The sequence below is a fragment of the Miniopterus natalensis genome, chromosome 8, assembly GCF_054644295.1.
Source record: "Miniopterus natalensis isolate mMinNat1 chromosome 8, mMinNat1.hap1, whole genome shotgun sequence".
NCBI lineage: Eukaryota > Metazoa > Chordata > Mammalia > Chiroptera > Miniopteridae > Miniopterus > Miniopterus natalensis.
The window spans coordinates 44,036,256-44,062,172 of NC_142088.1; the positions used below are offsets into that span (position 1 = coordinate 44,036,256).

General features: G+C 39.9%; 1 protein-coding gene and 1 pseudogene across 2 annotated transcripts in view; one reads left to right on the top strand and one right to left on the bottom strand.

Annotated features, from left to right (window-relative positions):
* Positions 1-5,285: 5,285 nt before the first annotated feature.
* Positions 5,286-25,917, bottom strand: part of B3GALT1 (beta-1,3-galactosyltransferase 1) — a 448,389-nt gene continuing 427,757 nt past the window's right edge. For both annotated transcript variants that reach the window (XM_087819801.1, XM_016199768.2), the window contains exon 4: positions 5,286-10,117. In XM_087819801.1, coding sequence (XP_087675927.1) covers positions 8,908-9,888 — 981 coding nt within the window. In that variant the 5' untranslated portion in view covers positions 9,889-10,117 and the 3' untranslated portion in view covers positions 5,286-8,907. The remainder of the gene's footprint in view (positions 10,118-25,917) is intronic.
* Positions 23,523-25,917, top strand: part of LOC107546101 (large ribosomal subunit protein eL15-like) — an 89,291-nt pseudogene continuing 86,896 nt past the window's right edge.

Sequence of the window (25,917 nt, forward strand, 5' to 3'; positions counted from 1 at the left end):
GCGTTTCCAGCCCCTCTTTCCCTCCCTGGAGAAATGGGGGTGGGGCTGAAAATTCCAAGCTTTTGATTGTGGCTTGGTCTTTCTGGTGACACCCCTACCCAGGATCCATCCAGGAGCCTACCCAGAGTCACCTCATTAGAACAAAAAATGCTCCCACTGCACATATTACTTCTGAAATTACAAGGGTTGTACGGGTTCTGTTCCAGGAACCAGGACAGAGACCAATACATATATTTTCTATTATCTCATAACTGCATATTGAAAGATGAGCTCATAGATGTGCCTCTTTCATTTGCTTCTTTCCTCTCTCAATTCAGTAACTCTTAGGTCTATATTTTCTGCATTGTCAGACCAGAGTTTTAGCTCTTACATTTATATCTATGATCCATTTTGAGTTAATTTTTGTATATGGTGTGAGGTAACTGTCCAAAATATTTTCCTTCCTTCCTTCCTTCCTTCCTTCCTTCCTTCCTTCCTTCCTTCCTTCCTTCCTTCCTTCCTTCCTTCCTTCCTTCCTTCCTCCCTCCCTCCCTCCCTCCCTCCCTTCCTCCCTTCCTCCCTTCCCCTCCCCCCCCTTCCTCTCCCTCCCTCCTTTTCTTTTCTTCTCCAAAATTGTATTGGCCATTCTGGGTTCTTCCCCCCTCCCCTCCCCCCTCCCCTCCCCTCCCCTCCCCTCCCCTCCCCTCCCCTCCCCTCCCCTCCCCTCCTCCCCTCCCCTCCCCTCCCCTCCCCTCCCCTCCCCTCCCCTCCCCTCCCCTCCTCCCCTCCCCTCCCCCTCCCCCCCTCCCCCTCCCCTCCCCTCCCCTCCCCTCCCCTCCCCTCCCCCTCCCCTCCCCTCCCCTCCCCTCCCCTCCCCTCCCCTCCCCTCCCCTCCCCTCCCCTCTCCTCTCCTCTCCTTCTCTTCTTCCCCCAAATTGTCTTGGTCATTCTGGGTTCTTTCTCTTTTCTTTTTTTTCTTTTCTTTTTTCTTTTTTTTCTTTTTTTCTTTTTTTTTTTTCTTTTCTTTTTCTTTTTTTTCTTTTCTTTCTTCTTTTATTTTCTTTTCTTTTCTTTTCTTTCTTTCTTTTCTTTTCTTTTCTTTCTTTCTCTTCTTTCCTTCTTTCTCTTCTTTCTACTCTTCTCTCTCTCTTCTCTTCTCTCCTCTTCCTCTCTCTCTCCTCTTCTCTTCTCTTCCTCTCCTCTTCTCTCTCTTCTCTCCTCTTCTCTCCTCTTCTCTTCTCTCTCTTCTCTTCTCTTCTCTCTCTCTCTTCTCTTCTTCCTCTTCCTCTCCTCTCCTCTCCTCTCCTCTCCTCTCCTCTCCTCTCCTCTCCTCTCCTCTCCTCTCCTCTCTCTCCTCTCCTCTCCTCTCCTCCCTCTCCTCCCCTCCCCCTCCCCCCCTCCCCTCCCCCTCCCCTCCCCTCCCCTCCCCCCTCCCCTCCCCTCCCTCCTCCTTTCTCCCCTCCCCTCCCCTCCCCTTTTTCTCTCTTCTCTTTTCTTCCCCCAAATTGTCTTGGCCATTCTGGGTTCTTTTGCAGTTTCATAAAAATCTTAGGATTAGATTGTCATTTGAAAAAAACCAAGCAAAAAACCTGCAATATCTCCTAGGTATGCCTGTTCTTTGTTTCCACTATTATGAATGGAATTGAGAGCAGTATGATTTAATTTAAAAATTAAAAGCATTTGGACTCAGGTCAAAAGACCTGGGGTTTGAATACTCTCCAGTTATCAATTTTTCACTCTGGATTCCTCAACCCCAAAATTATACCAATAATACTGGAATCCTCACTTGGGAGCAGCACCTAGTTTCTGATTTCATGCCAAAAAGCTTCCTTTCTCCCACCCTAATCATTGTTCCTCTTCAGGCGATCAGAATACTAATCCAAATGATCATCTTACAACTATGATTAGGCTACATTTATAGTGAGGGGTCACTATTTGTCAACAGATGACATATGTATGTGTTTCTCTCTGTTTTCCTTCTGCTTCTGTTGTTTCCATGCTCTAGTATTAGGAGCCCTAAAGTCTGACCGATATTTCTGTCAATAAGGTTTGAAGAGAAACTTGTAGTTTGGTTTTATCTTTTCCTAAAGGAAATGTGAACTAGCATGTGTTGAAGACACCAACAGAAAGGACGCAAAGGCAGGTGACAGAAGGAGAACTCCTCTGAGTGTGGCATGAGACAAGTGTGGAGACAAATCCCCGAGTGCAGAGAGTGCTTGCCTTTTTAATGAGCTAGCAGGTGATGGATGCCTCTCTGGAGGATCCTGTGTGCGAGCTCTGAAGGACAGAAGCTCTATTAAGTTCCTAGTGAGTGGGGTTAGACTCTCAGTGAGTTGGGGTTATAGATTTTTGGCTTGTACCTTCCTATTAATATTCATTAGATTTGGATATTATCAAATCAATAGTGGTTTATTTTTAAACTCCTAAATTTTTTACATGCACTTTTATGTTAACTATTAAGATTTTTTTGTCTTTTTCTATTTTCTTCCTTTTCAGATTTTTCCTTTTCTTTGTACTAAGTTGTCATAATGGGTTATCTGAAGAACCATTTTCTAAACATTAAACATTATATATGATAACTACTGAATAAAATATAAATCTCAAGTAAAATAAAAGTTTGGAAAGAGATCAGTGAAGCCAGAGACTGACAGTGGAGGCTGATTACAAAGGGGCTGAATCTAAGGGAGGTGATAGAGCTGCTCTGTATCTTGATTATGGTGGTGGTTACCCAAATGTACGCATTTGTCAGAACTCATAGAACTGTACACTTCAATACACTTAAAACGTGTGAATTTCAAAGTTTGTAAATTGCAATTCACTAAGATAGATGAGGGATGGGAAGTTCCAATCTGAAAACAAATTAAAATAGTTACACTGAGTTCCACAGGAATGGGAGTGGTGGGGGTATAAGTTCTTACTCTTTAGAGACAGCATGTTGTTTTGGCCACAAATATAGTCCTTAGAGCCAGGGGGACTGAGTTCGCCCTGTAAGCTGCAGAATTCTCTGTTGCCTCAGTTTCCTGATCTGTGAAATGAGTTAACAACAACAACAACAACAACAAAACAGAAGTGAGCACTGAAAATTGAAGGCTTTGCAATTGGAGAAAGTGTCTGATGTCTTTTCCCCCAGCCTCACTCTCGGTGAGATCACCCTTGTCTCTGCTGAAAAATAGTCTTCATCACGAACACCCCCCATGTAACTCTGCCCAACCTGCCATGCCAGGCAGCCACTGCTGAGTAAACGCTCTGGAATAAACCTTAGAGAGAGAATAAATCACCTCTCATGCCATACTCCCTCCAGGTGAGGACTGAGGTCATTGCAAGAGGCATGACAAATAGTCCACATAATGTACCAAACTAATAGGTTCTATAAGGGAAACGAAATGGAAAATTTTTCTTGAGTACTAGGCACCTCTGGCTGAAGAGATAGTAGGGCCAGTGTTATTATAGATGTAGTGGAATCAATAATACCTTTTCATTCATTTCTTTCTCATTTCACAAAAATGCCTATTTTAACCAGCAGAGAGGTAAGGAGATATTAGATATTGTCAAGGGCAATTTTTCATTCTCACATGGATTATATTCTGGGACATTGCTCTTCTAAATAGCTCCATTTCTGTTTTTTTTCTTCATTTTTTTCTCTCAGAAATGTATTCAATTTTCTTCCAGCAGCATGAATTCATCTGGAAAGCTATGGCAATCAATTAAGTAAATGGGAAAATAGAATGCTTTTAATGATGATCATCAAGCTATATGGAACCCACCCTCTTAGGTCTAAAACCCACACATCTTTAAGCAATATATTAATTAAGCTTTGGGTAATACTTACAATTAGAATCAAGCTTTTATGATTTTTAAAAATCACTCTGAGAGAGAAAAAGGAAATGTTTGAAAAATAATATGCAGCTGTTGGTTTTTAATGCAATTCATTATCATGACTATGTTGTCACTTCCTTGGATGCATGGAGACAATTCCAGTTTGTTTTACTGATGAGCCTCCTCATATACAATTGGAGGAATTTTGTATGTAGCACTTTTTCCAGATGTTTCCCTGTTCCTCTAAGTAAGAGGTTGGCAAACTTTTCCTGTGAAGGACCGGATAATAAATATTCTAAGCTTTGAGAAAGTTGAAGCTATATGAAAGTACTTACATAACAAATTTCCACAGTTCCTGCATTGATAGAATTAAAAATATAATAAAATTATAACTGAGTACAATTTTGGAGGGGTGGCAATAAACACCTGCTGATGAGAAGGGTAACTTCTTACTGTTGGGATAATATTTTGCTTAGTTGGGGTTCAACATTAGTGTCTCCTGTCACTAAGTCATTGCAGATGTTCATCCCGAAACCATCCTTAGATCCTGGGAAGCAGGCTAGCTGTGGCTCGGAGGGCAGTTTGCCAGACCCCGCTCTTGATCAGTGTTCTCAGCTTCAACGTGCAGCAGAATCACCTACAGGGCTTGTTGAAACAGGCTGCTGAGCCACACCCCCAAGTTTCTGTGGGCATTTCTAACTAATCCCTACCTGACACGGATGCTCCTAGTCTGAGACAATACTTTCAGAACACTGTTCTTATTGTCGGTCCTTTTAAAAGGTCACATTGAATACAAATCTATCCATTTTAAATTTTCATCGTTTACGCACATATTTCAGCCCACCTGATAGATTTTACCTTTTTGAACTCTGAGGTACAGGGGTAGTAAATCTAAAGTTAAATTTCCATTAAAAAGTAAAGAAGATCTATTTAGCTAGATCAGGATTGATAACAAAAGGGACTTTCGTCTCTTAAATAGCTAATAGTCTCTTGCTTATAGTGTCAGGCATCAGCAACACTTACTTGTCTGCTGTAAAGAATTCCTGAATAGCATCTTTCCTGTCAGCTCAAACTTTTAAAATAGTATGCAATATTCCGAAGGGTATATGTAGGTGAAACATAAGACTGACAGTTCTGCCTTAGGTTCACCATGTACTAACTCACCAAGCACATTAACAACATTATGCTCTCTGGATAGAATTTGTTGGCATGTTTAACACATAGAATTTAACACAAAAACTTTCCTGAGGCCACCAAGGGCCAAGGGAGATACCTGTTTCCTAAGCCCGGGAGTTGCCCATGGCCTACTAGACCAAATCATCTCTAAGTTGACTGTTAAGTTGCACCGGGCTCTCCAGCTGAGCTCTGAACAGGTTGAACTGCTACTTTTATTGAGGTTATGGAGTTGCTTGATGATGCCAAGGCACTGCTGATTGTAATGATCACATCTCACCAAAAAAATTCTCGCGGAAAAGAAGCAAAGTGGAAAATATGTTCTCCTTCTGTTTATTTGTCCCAATGTTTTAAAAAATCAGCTTTATGGAACCATAATCTCCCTCATGACAGATGGGCTTACACATTAGCATCGTGCTTTCAATCAACAGTTTACATTTCAAGAGGAAGGTGAAGAAACTGAATGTAAAGACATCTTCAGCATCTATTTGTCACTTTCAGTTTTATAACATTGATACAAAAAAATAGTATTCTGATTAGCAGCTTGATTGGCAACCCATGTAACCCTAAACAGTACTACAAACCTGGAGAGTGCACTTTTACAGACAATTACATTTGGCGAAATAGTATGTACAATTTTGACAAATAAATACATAAATACGATCATTCATCTATAACGATATACCTAAATGTCAATTATCATTAACAAGTGTTTCTAGTAAATTACTTCTTTCATTCACAAGGTACTTTGTTGCTTATAAAAACTATCTTCACCTTTACAGAAGAAATCACATAATCAATGCCCCCACTAAACCCACATATTAGGAAAGGTAGAAAATGAATCCCAGACGCTTTATGTAAATATTCCATTGTCTTTTGACAGAAGAGATTGGATTGAAAACCTCCTTCCTTAGCTTCTCTGTAAAGAGTTTGTTTTCCCCATATCATATCACACAAAGGGGTTTTGTTCTGAATTTAATCCAAATAAAAAATGATCTTCATTTTTTATTCTAGTTATTTAAAAATACAATATTATATATTGAAAACTGGCATTTGCACCAATAAAAGAAGACAGAAAGCCACACAAACTAGCCACCAAAGGTAAAACTTTTTCCCCAAAAATAAATTTAAGAAAGAAAATGCAAGCATACAGACACTAATTATTAATACTTTTTGTTACCCAACGCAAAATGAACAAAACATGTAGAGGGATAGTCAGAAGGCTTTCGTAAAAACTGTCTGAACGACTCCTAGTACAATACTGTCCAAAGTATTATTTTATACCAGAGAAATGATAGTTAAGTTTTTAAAAATGGCATCACAAATCATTGAAACTATAATTTGGCCAGTGTCATAAAATTAACAAAGGTAGAAAATTAGAGCATTTTCTGATCACTTGACTTAAACATAGTTTTGAACATTCAAAAAAACAAAGGGCAAACATGCTTTAGGCTATTGGAACTGGACAAATGGCCTTGCCTCACCAAGCTCCATGCAGAAGGAAGTGTACCCAGCAAGCACATTCTAGCTGTACGTAAAGATGGGGAGAAGAAAAACCGGCCTTTAAAATATATACATATGGGCTTCGATGAATATTTACATGTTTGTCACATGGGCACTACCTAGCATAAAAAAGTTAGGAAATAGTTCTTTAAGACATGTGATTCTCTGATTTTTGCTCCTTTTAAAGATTAGGGCTCTATTCATAATGTACACACACAGACACACAGACAGACACACAGACACACACCCCAATTCACAGATGTACATATATGATGTTTATAATGCGTAATTCCTTGACACCAATGGTGACTTGACTCGGCATAAGGTAAATGCAAGACAGTGTATGAGACAGAGGCTTGACTCGGCCACGCGACTGAAAGGCGAACCAAGTACAAAGTCGTGAGACCTCTGCAGTGATTGAAACTCACAGCGGTTAAAGGTTGGGGTCGGAGGGTGGCTCGCCTGTGCTAACCCATCTCTCCCCAGTTCTTACAGTTCTGTTGACTGTAAGGGGAAAGATGTGCTAAGGGACTGGGAGGCCTGTCTCGTACTGGGTTGTTCTAGCGGGGGATGAGATATCCAGTGTTTTCAGGAAATAGGCCATGTTTCCATTTATTCGTTTTGTATACCTGTTTGCTATCAACTTCTCGGGGGGCTTCCAAAGTCAGGTTAAAAAAAAAGGCATACTCCCTCAGTTGGGGGCCTTTCTCTGAATGAAAACAGTTTTCTAGTGAATGGTAGAAGATATGGAATGTGCGGGTTTGCTGAGAGCCTATTCTGATAGAAGAGGAAGAGCTCCACTGATCCTCCAAGCTCTTACTGAGAATTCAGATCAAGTGTTTCCTGAGATCTAAGTTGATGTGATACATTTTGCAAAGCATGTGCTTCAATTATTCTACTATGCCCATGGCCAGAGGCTCCTCCCCAAAGAAAGCCAGCTGCCTTCACTTTCAGCACCCTGGGAGATCAGGGCGATGCGCTGAAATACTAACTTATTCATTGAAACTGGAAGAAATGACAGTGACATTGAAGCTTCCCCAAACACCTAACATTTCCAAGGAAAAGTCAACGTCTTAGAAGAATCGGGTGCACTAATAGTTCATATTTGATCTTTAGTTTGGCAGATTTCATATTAACATGATGTGACTACTACTTTTGACCATCGTTGTAATTATGTAACTATTTTAGCATTTAGCATAATGCATGATACATTGCATTTCGTAGCACCTTTTAAACCAAGGATCTCAAAATACTTAGCAAATGCGATTTGCTCTCACAGCACCTGTGAGGTAGGTGTTTTTTCCAGCCATTTTATAAATGAGTGTATTTGAAGCACAGTAAGGTAAAGATGCCTGCTCACATGACCCAACAAGTATTACGGCATCAGCAGAACCTGAACCCAAGCTTCCCCTTCTTTTTCCCATGAACCTTAATCACAGAGACTTCTGAACACCTCCTACCAGCACGGCTGCTAGAGGTACTTGGGTGTTTCGGGTATTAGAGAGTGTCACATCTCTCAACTGTAGGGCGAACTCATTCAATAGCATTGGTATCTGTTAAAAGATTTTCTCATGTACTTTGCAAATGTGTGGGAGGGGCATCTTATACTATTGCTAAGCTTATGTTAATTATAATGCATATATAAATTTGTATTTTCTCCGTGTGATTTATTGTTCTGGCCTCCCACCAGCTTATTTCTACACATGTGCCTGCCTGAGACAGAAACTGTAAAATGCACTTAGCGACATGGTATGGAGAGGAGCAGAAAAGATGACATTTGGCAAAGTCTCCTTGGAGGCACCGGGTAATGTTTGTTTAATGCACAAGCAGAATCCTTTTCCAAACATGCAAAGTATCTCACTCTTAAGTTTAAATTTCCATTTTTTAAAACTGCATCCTCCCTGCCTGTGCTAAGTTCATTTCTTGTTGGTACCACAAATACTGTACACACGATGTGGCAATATATGTAAAAATTCAATGTAATAGCACACGCAGTATTAATCATCACATCCAGTGTGTTTTCCTGACTGTGTAGTATTTCTCAATTGTTTTTGAAAAAGAGTTGCTTATTTATTTACTTCTGCAGAGATGCTATGAAGACATTACTATGAGTTTCAGTTTCCCAGAACCAGATTTGTATCTCAGATGTACAGTATGTAAATCATAGAAGTTGTTAGGAAGCTGCTTTTTGAGATAAATGCAAGGCCTTCGGACCTGAGAATAAAATCTGGCCCTTCTCACTTATGCATTGTCTCTATGATCAAAGCCTAACACGTGTAAATTGGCAATCCAAGAAAGGAACTTGGAGTGGGAAGAAAAAGCTTTTTACAAAACCCCTTCACCAGTTCATGTCTCCTGGTGACACCTGTAAAATACCAACACCCTAAACCCCATTTCTTAAAAAAGAAAAGAAATGTATTTACATTGGTAAAAATCCTAACATCTGAGATGTTTCTTGCTTGACATGTCATTCCAGATTCTGTGCATCTCTTCTGGAGAGATCTGATGCACAGTGATAACCCGGCGGTACCTACACAAACTGTAGGCCATTTTCCAGTGATTGAAGCCACTGTTCTGGAAAGGATGTATGCCCAGCTTGCGGAGACACAGTCCTACATATACATCTTCAAGGTGGAGCAGCCTGGTGTGGAGTGAGGTCTTGTAAATGAGCTCAGCCACATCGGCTGAGAAGATATAGCCAGTCCCCGAACAGAACGGTGGGTAGTTACTGTCGGGGTACAAATCCCTGGGCATATACCACTTACTGCGGACGTCCCGGATGGGCCCTCCATTGATGACATAGCCAGTAAAATACCTTCTTCGTGGCTTGGTGGAGGGTTTTAGTAGTTTATAAATAAGGTTGTCCATGTTTACAAAAATGTCACTGTCTGTTTTCATGACATACTTGGCTTTCGAACAAAAAGTGGCCACCCATCTCATCCCCATTAAAGTTTTGAGGGTAAGGTTATGGTAGGAGTCAATGAAGTCCTCCACGATAATGTCGTGGAAGATTTGGCTCTCTTGCTCCACCATCTGATTCAGAACAGGGTCGGTGTTCTTGCCCAGGAGAAACAGAGTGGCTATCTTGATCCCCTTGAAGTTGTTTTCATCTCCCCATGTCTCTCGGATGGCCTGGCGGGCGTCGAATTCTTTGTGGGTGGTGCTGATGAGGATAACAAGGAAAGGAATGTTTTTCTCACATTTGTTGGGCTCATTTATAAGAAATTCGAAAGAATGTGGGTTTATAGGTCGAGTTCTTATGTTGCCAAATGTGAAGTTTTTCCTGGCAACTGTTAGGTGGCTGAATGGCTTGGAGCCAGTGTAGGAAGAAGTAGGACGAGTTACGCTCAAGTACCAGAGGGCGCTGGCCCAGCACACAACTGTCAAAACATACAAACAGGAGACTTTTGAAGCCATGGTCTTGAGAGCACGTCTATTCCAAATACTGAAGAATATGCCTTCTTGGCATTAGTTTCTTGTCATCTTGCAAGGGCAGCATATTATTAATTAATCTTCAAGTTGGATGGAGAAGTGTGAGCGTAGGATTGTCCATGGGTCTCAGTGGCAGTCTGGTATCTCTCCATTCATTTTATTTGCTTCCACACCCGATGGGAGGTTCCATGCCTCATAGATCTTCCTCTTAACTCTGCAAAATCAATAAAGTAAAGTTGCTCAGATTTATGTAGTTATTTCATATTCTCAAATAAACATAAAATGGGTATAAAAATTGCCCATGATGACTAAAATAAACATAATCATTCATTTCCATCAGTACTGAAAACTTCTTGACACAACCAGCCTCCCTTTTCTTCCCTTGATAGAAGTGGTTTGTGGAGAATTATACCCAATAACAAGTGTACAGATTGTGAACTCTAGATGAATATGAGGTACACTGAACATTAGTAACTAAAACAAGTTTCCCTCTCTTCACAAGGGTTCTTCTTTGCAGTTAAACGCTTTCTGACACTAACATCTTCTTTCAAGCAGGGGACTCTCACACAGCCTCATACCTCTTCCATTTTTCCAGCTCTGAGTTTTTGTTTGCTTGACTCTGATGAAGAAATCAGTTCTCAACAACTCTTTGCTTTCTCTAGCCCCATATGTGAAAATGTGTCGATCGCCACTGGAAAATCTTTGCTAAAATTGTCTCCTTTGGTTCAGATTTAGAAACAATTCCCAACTTTTCCTCACTTTTTCTTGACTTTGGCTCCCACAAATGTTAGTTCCTACCCCTCAGTTTTCTGTGACGCTTCACTTGGAGAATATCCTTACTCCTCATGCTTGAAGACCATCACACAAGTGTCTTTTCAGACAGCTGGCAGCACTCACTTGGGAGTTGATCTAAATGGTATCACTTTTGTGATTTTCAACAATTCACCCTTATGTTCCCTTGATGAAGTTATATTGCCCCTTTTAATTCTTCTTTTTAAAAATATGTCTTTATTGATTTTTAGAGAGAGAGAAAGGGAGAGGGATAGAAAAATATTAATGTGAGGGCAATACATCGATTGGCTGCCTCCTGCATGCCCCCTACTGGGGATTGAGCCCACAACCTGGGCATGTGCTCTGACTGGGAATCAAACCAGTGACCTCTTGGTTCATGGGTCGATGCTCAACCACTGAGCAACACCAGCTGGGCTTAATTCTTTTTATTTAGTTATACTTCATGCAAACATATCAGGAATATAATAGGAGAGACAATTGAGCTTGGGGGCCACAAGTTCACTGAAGATGTGACACAGTCCTTTAATTGGTGTTCAAATAAAAAAGTTGTCCTTTGGAACTCAAATTCTTTCTAGAACTTCAGCTGCTATCATGCCAGTTAAAAATATGTGCCAAGTTACAAAGTCCATTCATGTAAAAATTTGTCTCTTTCTTCCTAGCTGGAGCAAAATGTGGTAGTCCTGGACGACAGAGATAGCAGACAATGGAGATCAATTTCAACAAAGTCTGCTTCAAAGAAGACTATGAGCTTAAATGTACAGACTGTGTTGAAAAAATTTAACTGGGATTACAGACTGCAAGTCATGCTTCTGAGCACAATAGTCATAATGAAATGAAAAGACACGATGGGCAACAGCAAAGATGATACACGCCTCTGTCTAAGCCAAGAGCTGACTGACTATATGATCTATATGAGGCCAGCAATAAACAGTGTGGTCACCGTTCTAACTAAATGAATATTAGAATGGCTTTAAGCAGCATGACTCTAGGCATAGTCAGGCCTTCTCACATTGGGATATATAGACATCACCTCCATTTGAATTCCAATGGGATTGAGTCTCAAGAGGATACTAGAAACCAAACTTTCTCCACCATTTTCCTAGTCTACTTAGCTGATTGTTGTTAGCCTATCTTTATCCTCAGACAGCCCTTGTTGCCTTTCATACTTTCCTACTAAATTGTGAGCCACCTATTACTTAGCTGTTAAGGGACCCAAAGAGTCTCATCTGGAAGAGGTTCTTATTAAGTTCTCTACTGGAACCACTAACCAGGCTGTTGATGGGGGATTAATGGTGTATGAGAAGTACTGGAAAAACAGGAATAGAACCCAGACTCTTCCTCAAGGAACTCATAGTCTATGAGGAGAGACTTCAAATAAATGGCTTAAAAAGTGGGATAACAATTTCTGTCACAAGGCTATTGGAGTACACAGAGGTGGTCTGGTGGACAGGAGGTGAGAGAACCAGGCACTGTCCTGCAGACTGTGCACAGTACAGCTCCACAGGGTGACATTCTCATAGACTGCAATGGGAATCCCACTCCTCCATCCCGCCCTGGAGTCAAATGATGAGTTAGCCCTGGGGAGGATGCCATGGAAAAACTTCAGCAAAGTTATCTGAGCTGAATCTTCAAGGACAACTAGGGATTACCTGGGCGAGAACTGGGCATTCTAGGTAAAGGGAACAATATATTCTAAGGCATAAAATGAGAGAGGTATGTGCCAGGAGTGCAAATAGTGGAGTGAGAAAGGAGGACAGGGTGATGGGGAGGAAGATGGGAGTGGTGAGCTTTGGAGCGAGAGAAGCAGGGTCAGATGGGGAGGGGCACTCAGAAATTGTTCTGAGCTGAGTAGCTGCTTACCCATCTTTGCAATCGAAAGGGGGCAGAGGAGGGTTTTACTTTCCCCAAATCCTACCCACTGAATTCAATAGCAATTCATTCTTCCACATTAAAGATTTCTTTCCCAAAGTTCTATGCCCCAGATGGGTAAGTGACAATTTGTTTTATCCGCTACCTTTCTGTGTGATTTTCTGGGGAAAGGGGCTCCATAAACACAGGTAGCGGGAGATTTAGAAAGAGCTAAAAGAGGGAGAAATAGGAGATAGGTGAGATCATGAACAAGTTTATGTATTTATAAACACTTTTCATGGAACAGTGAGCAATTTTCCCCAGACAGCTAGCAGACATGATGCTTCATGCCATTGTTATTGCAGGCCTCACTTTAAACTGTGGATGCACACCAGGCACTGCGCTGTGTTCTATGCCATACATTTTATAGAGCTTCATTCCCTACAGTGTTACGAGAGGCATTGTCTCCATTTTACAGATGACAGAATGTAAACTCAAAGATATGAAGTAGCTTGCCCCAAATCACACAGATAGTGAGTGAGTAGCTAGAGGTGATTTCAAGCTTCCTATGGCCTGTTAGGACAACAGGCAAAATCTTGGATGGGAAAGCTCAGGGTGGCAGGAAGCATCTCCGGCTGCTAGTCTCCCGGGGATCCATATGTTCATTTTCATAGACGCGTGCTCAGTTCTTGGATATTTTTCTAGTTCATTTTGGTTTGCTACACAGCACACTATAGCAATTCTGTGGGGATTCTTAATCATGAAAAAATGATGATTTGCAAAGGGCACTTTAAATCTTAAAGATGCTGGGGGTGGAGAGCTGCAACTGTTGAAGGGGTTCAGAAACACTCTGCAGTTCACTTTCTCTGAACTGAAACACACACACACATATACACACACATGCATATGCATACGTGCACGCACACACACACACGCTGAAATAATCTATTGACTTTATTTTTCAAACATGAGAACAAAAGTAGGCACAGTACTCTATCTTGGTCACTAGCAAATGCAAGTTATCACCTATAAAAACAGGGGACTTCAAATGGGACAAGGAACTAGCCTAGAACTGAAGAGCTGCCAAAAATAATGATGAAAGGGTGCTAAAAAGGTCCCTTTTGCTTACAACAAAACAGATTTTTCAGGTGCCCAAATACAAACATATGCCTCTTGACCAGAACCAGTAATATAAGACTGTGTAGTGGCACAGTGCATTTAACTCTAAGGAGTAACTGCATATCTATTGGATTAAGTAGTTGGTAATGGGCCATATGTTCCTGTTTTACTCTGTAGTAATCCTAACTTGCTATGTGGCTTTCTGTGCATCAGTAGCCTTAAGAATAAAATAAGGGCAAAAATAATATCTGCTTAATCTGCAAGTACATTATAGGCATTAATGGCCATTGCTAATCGTTTGAGTTTCTGGGGAAAAGCTGCTGTACAGGCAGATAGTATTATGATACAAAGAGCAGGATCTAACGGGATGAGGGGATTATGTCAGGTCATCGGGTCCTGATTTGGGATCCTGAGCACATATACCAATCAATTCTCCTAAATACATAGGATTGGTATCGGTTTCTTGGTTTGTCCATCTAACATTAGTGAATACACTATACAGATATTCCTGATAGAGAATTCTGTTTTCTATCTGGAAAACTCAAAAACAAAGGTCCACTGAAAAGCCAAAGTCCACTGAAAAGTTCTGGGGAAGGAGCTGAGTGTCACAAAGCTCAATCCTCTGGGGGATTCTTTCAATTTTACAAGATTTAAAATCTTGTTTAACCGACATGTTAACGTATCAGTAAAATAGCAAGTTGCAGGTACAACGTTTGTCATTCCTTTTAGCAGCCCTTCCACAACCACAGACACTTATGACACATTAACTTGTCATCTGTTAAATACAAATCCCTGCAAACAGAAACATTCACTAGAACACTTGAAAGATTGTTCCCCCAGGGGCCTTGCTGTATCTCAGATTACCGCATTTGCAGAACTCCCTAGGAACTACCCACCTCCACCTTTCAGGAAGTTAATGGGGCAGAATTTTCAATTTAAGGAGCACATGTTTCTCCTAGAAATTGCATGGTGGATAGACTGTTCTTTTGAGTAATTTGTTTTTTTTTAAGCCCCTAAATTTGCTAAAGTTCTTCTGTTGTATGGCCAGAAGTAAGTCCTGGAAGCAGGTGGGTACTGTCTCTTGGGTGGCCTGTGCCTAGTTTGGGGTGCCAAGTTCTTGTCTTTCCCTATTAGGGTTCAGACAGGTACAAATCTACACTGATTTCCTATGCCTCGATTACCACTTAGTTGGCTCCGCAGATGTCCCATCTTCCCTATTCTCATGGGCAAGGCCACAGGGCCCCACCAAGTGGCCTGCTTGCACTCTCTGGTGTCTCAAAAAACATAGTATCTCCAGGTTCAGATTGCCCTGGATTTTCAAATCTACTTCATTTGTTCATCAAAGATGTGCTGAACACCGGTTAGATGCTAGGCACTGTTCTGCATGCTGCAATACAGGCGGGGAGCTTACTTTCTAGGCGAGGGAGGCAGAAAATAAAACACCTGGTAAATAAATGCAAAAATAATTTCAGGTGGCAATAAGTGCTGTGATTCAAATAAAGTGAGGTTAATAGGTAGAGACTGGACAGAGGGTGGGGGGACTACTTTATATAAATTGGTCACTCTCTGTGGAGGTGACATTTGAGCTGAGAACAGAATGCATTGGGAACTCCGGTTCAGTCTTTGAGTCTTTAACTAAGGTTTTGTTTGCTTGGCTCTTTGGAATTAATGCTTCATTAGGAAAATCTTTTGGGTTTTGACCTCTGCCCCTCCCTGGTCTTCTGGATCTTTTTGGCTCCCTGTTTTCTAGCTGTGGCCACTCCTGCAGATGCCATAGGCTTCTGGAGATGTCAATTCTGCACTATATGAGTTTTCCAGGGCTGCTGCAGCAAAGTACCACACACTGGGTGGCTTAAACAACACAGGCGTGTTATCCAACAGTTCTCAGGGCTAGAAGTCAAAGACGATGTTGGCAGGGTTGGTTTCTTCTGAGGGCTGGAAGGATCTATTCCATGTTTCTCCCCTGGCTTCTGGTGGGTTTCCGGGAATCCCTTGCACATCTGGCTCATAGACGCATCACTCAGATCTCAGGCTTCATCTTTACTTGGCATCATTCTCCCTGTGTGTCCATGTCCAATTTCCCCTTTTAATAAGGATACCAGTCATATTAGATTAGGGCCCAACCCTAAAGACCTCATTTTAACTTGCTTACCACTGGAAGGATCCTGTTTCCAAGTAAGATCACATTCTGAATTACTGGAAGTTAGGATTTAAATATGTCCTTTGGTGGGACAATTCCATCCAAAACACCTATTTTCCTGGGTAACAACAAAATAAAATATTTTGCTTTACAAGACCTCATATTTTATTTTCTTGATTTGAGCAGGTACATTCTTGGGTTTTGTAAGCCAACTTTTAAAGGGTGAAAAATCTGTAACTAGCATTCAAAGAAGAATGAAAGATGAGCGTGAAAAGGGACACCACTTTTGATTTACTGTTATATTTTTAAAGGCTAGTTCCGATTATTTTTTAAGATCACGTGAAGATGATGGCATAGTTTTAAGCAATCGTTTGCTCCTGCCATTTTATCTTTCCTCTAAAAAACACTAATTAGTTGAGAAAGATAAGCCAGGACTGTGGCACATTCTCCAAAAGGATGGGTCCAACAGTTCCTGCGAGACCAGCTAATGCCTGGGGAATAAAACGAGTGCTCCTGGCACCTCTGCAGATGCGAAACACCACCAGCACTTCTATTATTCAGAGCCAGTTCTGAATATTCAGAGACCACACGACATTACAAACATGGTTTAACATTAAAATCCACATTGTAACTTTAAAACATGGTACCGAAAGAGAAGCCAGGTGGAAAAGAAACCCCATAATATTAACCAGTTGAAAGAGAAAAAAGAAAACAGAAATTCAGAAAAAAGAAAGAAAGAAAGAGGGAGAGAAAGGAGCTAACTACTAGTCCTTATGAAATGCTCTTGAAATGGATGAGAAGCTGGCTGGACAGTATATTAATAACATAATATTAAGCCGGGTAAAAAAAGAGATTCTTTCTGAAAAATGCTTTGATCTCAAATGACTTCCAGAGCTGGTGTATGAGTGAAATAAAAGTACAAAATAAAAAAAAAAACTTCATTCTATGGGGAACTACAGGAACTCAGATAGCAACAGAACTAATTGATAAACAAGCCCCAAAGGCCAGAAATTCTACTTGGCTGCATTAATTTGGCGAGTGATTATCTTGATGCCCAACTCTCTCCCTTCCTCTGGCTCTTGTAATTATTCTCTAAATAAGCACAAGAAAGGAAGAAATAAAGCACTATTAGCCCTAGATAATGGTCCTTGAAGGAAGAATTTCGTAAACCATTATGCTATACAGCTTGCTAAATTGTTATTTCTCCCTATCACAGAGGGCTGGCTTCTCTCCTAGCCTTTCTTTGAAGTAAGACTCCTTAGCTGTGGGAAGCACCGTACCCACAGAAGTCAAAATCCCTGAACACTCATACAAATAAGTGTTCCGACTCCTCTGCCTTCGAAAGACAAAGAGCTAACTTGTTCCTTTTAAAATTTTAATTATGAAACCTTTCAAAGAGACCCCATAATTGAACTTGCCCCACAGATCATTTGCAATGAGGAACTGGCAGAAAGCAAAAGGTGATATTCATCATGACTTGGCAGTTGAAATCATTTCTCTCCTAAATCTGGAAGAAATTGTTTGAACCTTTCTCCTTTTAGTTCGATACACCTTGACCTTTATTGAAACGGTTTTATAAATCCCTGTATTCAGAAGAATGGGGCCGGACTGAAAGAGAGGGGGTCCGGATGAGGGTGTCTTTGTTTGGGTTTCGGGCCCTTGCTATTCTGATTCACGGCAGAAAAAGTGCACTTCAAATTAGAAGGGAAGGTTATAAGCTTTCTTCAAATCAATGTGTTGCCCTAGTTCTAGACAGGATTCAGATAATTTTAAAACATCACTACCATCCTCTCAGGGGAAAGTGAAAATGAGGAGATCTTATTATTTTACATAAATGCTTGGCTTCTTTTGCAGTGATGGGTATTGTATCTCGACTGCCTTATATGAGGCACATTTTTCAAGATGGGCAGAGTAATCACTTACTTAATCATAGGGAGCTGGCAGTAGGGCTTCTCCACTGGAAAAGGAAATGCCAGAATTTTTTATTACAGCTGTGGGAGAAGATGAGAGGAAAGACATTCTACTAATGTAATCGGCAGCTGGGAGAATTTAAAAATGATGAGCTATGTGATACCAAAACCAGTATTCATTTGGCTCATTATTTGGGGGTGGGGGGCAGCTGATATAAACAGATATTTTTAGAAACCACAGAGATGTTAGTGTATCTGCTATCTGAAATTCATGAAGTCTAAGGTGGTATTTCCTAGTCAGCTCATCACAGAGAGGCAACTCTACTGTAGGTCACGTTTAAAAGAATATTAGCACCATGCAGCAACTGATGATAATATATGGAAGATAATTTACAATTTTTATTTTCCTTTTCTAACTCAAACACTTCTTTACACAATTTCAATTTATTGGAATACAAACGAGCCAAAAATAATTTTATGTAGATGCTGTCAATGAAAATTATTCTGCAGGCAGTCATTCTTATGGCACTGGGTTTTCGCCTCCTTGGGTAAACTTATTCCTAGGTATTTTAATATTTTAGATGCAATTATAAATGGGATTTAAATTTTTTTTCCTTTCCGAGAGTTCATTATTAGTATATAGAAATGCAACAGATATTTTTGCATATTGACATTGTATCCTGCAACTTTACTGAGTTTGTTTGTTTGCTTTACATATTTAGGTGCTTCTATGTTGGTGCATAATTACTTACAAATGCTGTATCTTCTTGCTGGATCGATCCCTTTATCATTACGTAATGCTCTTCTTTGTCACCTATTATAGTCTTTGTTTTAAAGCCTATTTGTCTGATACATTATAGCTGCTCCAACTTTCTTTGGTTTCCACTTGCATGGATATCTTTTTCCATCCCTTCACTTTCAGTCTGTGTGGGTACTTACATCCAAAGTGAGTCTCTTCTAAGCAGCATATAGATGGGTCTTTTTCCATGATATGTTCATTTTACTTATAATATTACACATGTCATCATACCTGTGCCTACTCTTGAGTCTGTAGACATGCCGACAACTTATTATTCTCTGTATTTTTATTTTGGTATTGAAAAATAAGCACTATGCTTTTGTTTTAACTTATTCATTCATTGTATCTGACAGTCCCACAATTAAAATTCATAAATGTCATATTAAATATATAGGGTGTCCCCCCAAAATGTATATACACACTTTGAATAATTATAAAGGCAGTGTTTATTAAAATACATTTCATTTTCAAAATTGAGCTATCAGCTGTTAGAGTATGTACACATTTTTTTGGGACACACTGTATAAACTAAAATACACATTCCCTATGTTTAAGGAGCTTATAACTGTATTAACTTTAATCCACATGGGAAGAATTAAGGAATAATTAGAGGTTACACTACTATAACTGAAATAGTTAATTCTTAATGGGGATGACTGGGCTAGATTCACGGAAAAGACAAAATTTGACTTTGATTCCAAATATAAAAGAATGGATACAGAAATCTCAATAGCAAAAAAATGAATTGTGGGGAGAGATATTCAGTGGTGAGATGAAAGCATCTGCAAAGAAACAAAGGTGTTACTTGAGTTATTTGGAGTCCTATAGGAAACTGCAGTTTGGCAGAGCATTGGATTCATCGCGGAGCACAGGTGGCAATGAGAAGGCAGAGGGAGTCACTGCTCATGAGTGTATTTGTCTTCCCCACGCCTTCATCCGTTCTTCATCCGCAATATACTTTCCTAACTTTACTTTCATATTTGCAATTTAGGTTGATTGTTTCCTTATGTCATATGGAAAGATCCTTCAATCAATAGGCTAGTGTCCTCAACTGCTTTTAACTGTGTCTCTTTGATGAACTAGAACCTCTGTAAAGGGAAATATTTTACCTGGCTTTATTACAATTTTATTAGTTTCATTGCTATGCCTATCTTTAGCACTCAGCCCAAGCATAATAGCATATTGTAAGGAATATTGCCGTTGATGCAAAAATAATTGCTGAATAAGTGTCCCATCCAGTAGTAGCATCTACAAGAGCCCTTTGCGGAGATGTCATAGAGAAGCGGACCCCGTTCTAGAGCAAGTACTTTCGTGATGTGCTAGGAAGACACACTGAAAGGTGTTTTGTAATTCTAGTGTCTGATATCTTCTTCCATGCCTGGCCCTTTTCACTACACCATTCAAAGAGAATTTCTGATTTAATTCCTGGATTCATGACTTTGTTATAATGTTTCTAAAAGAGAAATTCAGGAAACGTATTGTAGAATCTGAACTTTTTCTGGGGTGAATATTTTCCAAAGTTTTTCATAAGTTGTCAACTATCAAAACCTGGAATTATTCTTTCCAAAATGTCTTTCTGAACTGATTTTTAAATAAATTATCGGGCTTGTTGTTGTGGTGGGTCATTTGTGATTATATCCACCTTGTCCAGTTGCAGCAGTAACGTGTAAATTGGATCTCCAAGGAGTTGATAAACTGGTGCAAATAGTGTTTTTCACCTTGGGTCACCATAGCCACAGTTGTTATTTGCAACAACTACTGTGCTGTGTTCTTCTATGGAATCCCCTAACAAGATGCTTCACCTCATGTCACATCCAAGCTACTGATAAGAGTATCTACATTGAAAGGTTTGGAACCAATACAACTTCACTGCCAAAACTGTCCTTCCAGAAAGTTATCTTCAGAACTATTTTAGGTTGGTTTTAATATGCCTGGAAATTCTTTAGAGACCATATGTTGCCATACTCAAGAGGATAATTTATAATTAGAGGTAATAGGAATGAGATGAAAAATAACCCTCTAATAACTAGAAAGTTCTCAAGGCATGAAGCACAACAGCAACATGGGTTCTGTGGTTCCCTGGGCATGTGTCAGTCCCAGAAGAGAGAAGTGTAGATGCTTCTGGGTCCCTGGGGAGCTCTAGTGCAAATGTCAGAATCAGGACTATTATTTATTTTTCACTTGGGTTACAGAGTTAAGCAAATAATTAAATGTCCAATGGGAGTAATGTACTTGTGTGGTCTGAAAGACAGTTTTTCATAGTGCTGCCTTATAGGTGGAGTATCTTTGCATATCCTTATTTCTTGGGGTGTGGGGTGTGAATGGGTGGAAACACTGGGTTAGCCAAAGTTCTTAAGATTTGTTTACTGCAGGACTGCTCAGAGCCTTCTGTAAACCATGTTATATTTCTGTTTGGAGATTCTCAAAGGGATTTTGTTATTAGTAGGTGCTTCTTAGGAACACAGTTTGGGGTGCCATTCTCCAGTGGACAGTTAAGATGCTCTAATACTTCCCCTTTGGCATTATAAATTGTTTCTTTTTTGATATTACATTTTTTGTTTCTTAAAAAAAGTGAACTAAAATGCAGATTGAACACAGCCTTTTGGTTACTTTATGGGGTAAACATAGTCTTATTAGAGTATGTATTTTTTAAAAACTCTTGTAAGCCTAGTATCTTATTACTCCCAATTTTGTTAACTTCTCTTTATTCTGACAGTGTCTTTTAAGAATTTATTAATTTTGAGAAAGCTTTTGTGTTAGTAGTACAAAAACAATGCATACTTAAGACAGAAAATTTAGAGCATCAACATAAGCAAAAGGAAGAAAATAAAAATCAAGCCAAAATAAGTACTGTTTACAAGTAGATGTAGACTTTTCATACTTGCATTTTATATACTTTAATTTATAAATACAGGATCGTGTTGTATGGGCAATTTCATGTACTTTTTTCTCACTCAGCAAGCATCATCAACACCTTTGCATGCTATCATCTACTCTCCTGCCGCTCTGTTTTCCATTACTGCCGTGTTTATTTTATGTAACCATCCTTCTGCTGTTGGATATTTAGTCTAACAGGCTTCCTTCTCTTCCCAAGTTTACTCTGTTAGCATTCTCAAAGAGTCCAGTGATGTGAATATTAGAACAGATGATAGTGTTCTTGGTTCTACAATGCCTTGTCCTAGAAACTTCACCTCTCAACTGTAGTGTCAGAAAATAAGGGTACCAACAATGATCTGCTGCCTGAAGTCCCTGAAATCATACTCATGGTGCTACTGATAGTCATAACTTCCCAGCCTGGCTCATCAATCTGCAACTACAACTTATTTGCGGGCCACTAATATTTCAAAGAAGCAATGCAAGCAATCAAAACCTGCAATTTATGGGTCAAATCCACAGAACGGGACTAAGCCAACCCCTTTGGCTCTTAGGATGAGAATAGTATGGGATCTGGGGGCCTTTACAATGAGACAGCTCCCTGTTTTGTGTGCAGTGTTCCAGGCTACGTGTCTCAGAGCTGGTGCAGGAATGATGCCCACATCATTTACATCATAGATAGTATTTTCAGCACTACAGGGGCAGTTATTAAGAGGCTGAAATAAATCAGCACATCCTGATAGTTGGTTTGATGAGTCAACTCCAATAAGGGTTTGAGCTGACTGTCATGTACTGAAGCTCCCTATTAGGAGAGTCGCTGTACAGGTTCTTCCAGGCATCTGGTCAGGTGTGACATGAGGGAGCCTGGTGGGCTGGACTTCCAGGGTCTAAATGGAGCTCTATCCAGATATGCTATCTTATGAGGATAAGATATTAATTGCCTTTCATCCTAGTTTTCCTAACTGTGAAGCTTGCTGAAGTAATACTTCATACAAAGGAAGTCAAATTGGACTAGAAATACCTTTGCTATCTCTATGAGTCAAATGTTTATGAAAATTTGCAGCTACAAACTTTCGTTTTTTAATTCCAGGACTTTGGATTTTGTCAGTAATTTTGAAAGGCCTTTGTTGAAAGAACTGTACCAGGAAGCAGTATTGTGAGGTGTCAGACAACCTGAGTTCAAATTCTGCCACTTACTAGATGAGGAAATGTCCTCAGCTGGGAGACAGACAAAGTGTGCCTTCTTCAGATTCATGAAAAGGAAATGAAAGGTAAGTTAAGAACGCAGTCTTGCTTTCATTCATGATTAATAAATACTATTATTATCACTTTTAATATTTAAAGAAAACTATAACTACATTGAAGTATTCTAATACAATTTATTATCACTAAGGATGCTATTCTTGTCTCTGCTACGTGCAGGCACTGTGTTAGTTCCCGGGGGTAGAATGTTGAAAAACATACTCTCTCTACGGAGTTGAAGTCTAGAGAGTAGTCTCCTTTGGTTTAATTCCATATAGTGTTGTAAGCAATTAAATGAATGACATAAAAATACGCATGAAGTGTCGTGAAGATGCACTGCTCAGTGTAGACAGAGGTGGGGGAGACTTGCTGGGGTTACAGGGCTCGGGCAGTGGAGCTTTACTTGCTGGGCATCAGAATGGGTTAGTGAAATGATGTAGTTGGGGCTTCCCTCTGGAGCTTTCAACTCAGGCTTAACTTGAAAGAACTGGAGAGACCTCAAGTGTTTGTATTTTGTTTCAACCATTGGCTTTTATTGTCTTAAAGATGTGATAAAACAAGTCCCTACTATTCTCTGTACAAAGTAACTTTTGTAATAATAGGTATTTTTATAATAGCTTAGTTCAGGGAATAAATTTTAATTAATTTGTTGTTGTTTTTTTCAGGTTCTTTAAAATTTAACACCAAACCACATACTATTCAAGTGCTTAAAAACCTGGACCAAGTTTCTGGTGTTTAATTAAGGAAAAAAAAAGGGCAAGCATATTTGAAAGGAAACACATTATGGTAAGGAAATTTACTTAAATAAACTCTCTTTCCATCCTTATTTCCTGCAGTTTACCATATATTTCCTTTTTCCTGAGATATTCTCTTTTTCAGGAAAACAGACCGCACGATGCCTTTCAAGGATGGACAAGCCGGTGTAAGCCGGTCTTTCTCCAGATTCCCACATTATGCCTTTACAAAGGATGCACACTAAGAAGACTATTATTCAGACAGGGCTGACTTTTTATAAAGAAAAATCTAGGCTCCATTTGGGTGCCATCTATTTACTAGCTTCAAGCTTAAGTTTTCTACAGTGGGCACAAGTGTTTATACAGAAAACATCTACATGCACAGTCTCCATGATGCCCCTGAGTCTGAGTAGGTCTGAAGATCCTATGACCCACAAGAATGCCACTGTCCTGACCTGATCCTCTTTATTTTTGAGTCCTGACCCGTGTTAGAGAATGTGTTTTTTTAAAATGGAGAAAAATGCACTCTTTTTGTTTAGCAAAGTTTTCTTTTCAGGTAATAATCCACTCTACAATAGGGTTTAATTATCCACTGATCCGAAAGTCCAACATTGAGCTTGTTTGTTAAGAACCCTGATTTCATCCTTACAGTTTATATTTCAATGCTGGAAGTAGTCTTCAGAGATGGTTTAAGATAATTGTCTACCCCAGGGATAAATCACAACACCTTAGATATGAATGTATCTTACGAGCTATAGAAAGAGAGTTTCCAGAATTTCCCTTGGGAATTTGTACTAGGATCTGATCATGTTCACTTACAGATGTCATTTTTCAGGTACAGATTAGCTATATTCCTATAATTTTAGCACCTATCTTCCAGTTTTCCCCTGGGGCTTGGTGGGAGTCCTACCAATTCTGTCTTATAGTACTTATGTGAGGATAGATCATGAACTTTCAGCTTTCCTTTCCCCAGATTAAGACATGTCCACTTCAATGGTGGGAGAAGAGAGGAGTTTACACCACACACAGTTCCAAAGCTGTCCAGTGTCACTTTTCAATGAGCAATTCAGGAAATAGCTTCCTTTGGATAGTGGTTTTCATCTGACTCATCAGCGTAAAACATCCTCAGGATTTTTTTGAATTTCATTTAAGGAACTGAATTTCCTTAAGATCCTCGCTGTATGATTTGCAAGTCATTGGTGCCTCTATTTTTGTTTTTGTTGATTTTCTTGTCTGGGAGTTTTGAGTTCATAACCTCTGTAAGGAGACATGACCATCTGCCGTAGAGCTTAGCCTCTGACCTGTGGGCTTGGAGGACGTATATTTCAAGGGCATGGAAGCCAAGGAGGGGAAGGGGGGCAGTTTATTTTCAGTTTTTACAGACAACAGTAGGAGAGAATCTAAATTCTGGCAGGAGACTGCATTAGGTGTCAAACTGCCACTCTCGTTTGCATAATGTACAATCTAAAGTGTTGATTCATCTCTGATCGGCGTGTTTACTGAGGGGAGGCGAAATTATGCATTACCCTCTGCCCGCCCCTTGAGAAACCCATCACAGGCCTTCTCTCCATCACCCTGACAGGGACAGAGACCTTTCTGCTCCACTGAACTTGCTTCTTGTCTCCACCTAGCAAGCTGACTAATGGCGCTGGCTCTTCCCCTTTGCTGCCTCCGACACTGCTGAGTGTAGCTGCTCCTCTCCCAGAAGAAAGAAAGCCACGTACATGTTTCCAGCTGGTTTGGATGCATTTTAAAAAAAAAAATATTTTTTAAAAACTGTATCCCACCCCTAAATAGGACTTTCCTTTTGAAGACTGTGGCAGAACATATATGGTTGAAAAGTGCCGTGATGTTAAAATTGAACCATTTGATGTTAATGTAATTGCAGAGTAACTGATTTTAATAGGCTGTTTGTTGAAGGTGAATGTTTGGCACAGAATTTTCGTTTTAGAGACTGGCAGCAGCGAATACCTTTGTTTGAACAAATGGTTCCTCTCATTTTAATGAAATTCCTAATGTTAAATACTTGGTGAAACTTGTATTTTTAAATATACCATGGACAGCTTTGCCTTTTACAACATTGTCTTACCTTTATCCTATTCCCATCTGTAAAGTAATGGTGTTTAGCACAGTCTCTGGGAGGGCCATGTGCAGGGGGTTCCTATATCCCTTCACCATAAACATTTTATAAGTATTTACATAAACACTTATTACAAACATTATCTCTAATTCTCAAATAATCCTCCTCTTTAGCAAAGAGGAAACTGAGTCCGAGTATTTAAGAGACTTTTCCAAATTCCTCTTCATTGAACAACATGAAATTGCCATTTATGTAGCTTAAAAATAGTTGAACATCAGCAGCTTTCTTGGCTCAACCCAACAGCTAGTCAGGAGAGCTCGGATTCAAACTCAGGTCGGCCAGGATCAAAGTCAGCCTTCCTTCCACTATCCCATGTGACTGCCTTGCTTATTTATATTCCTGTGTTGCTCCAAGTATCTAGCCTTGTATGCATTACACACTCAATATAATATGCGGTTAATAAAATATTTGTTGTT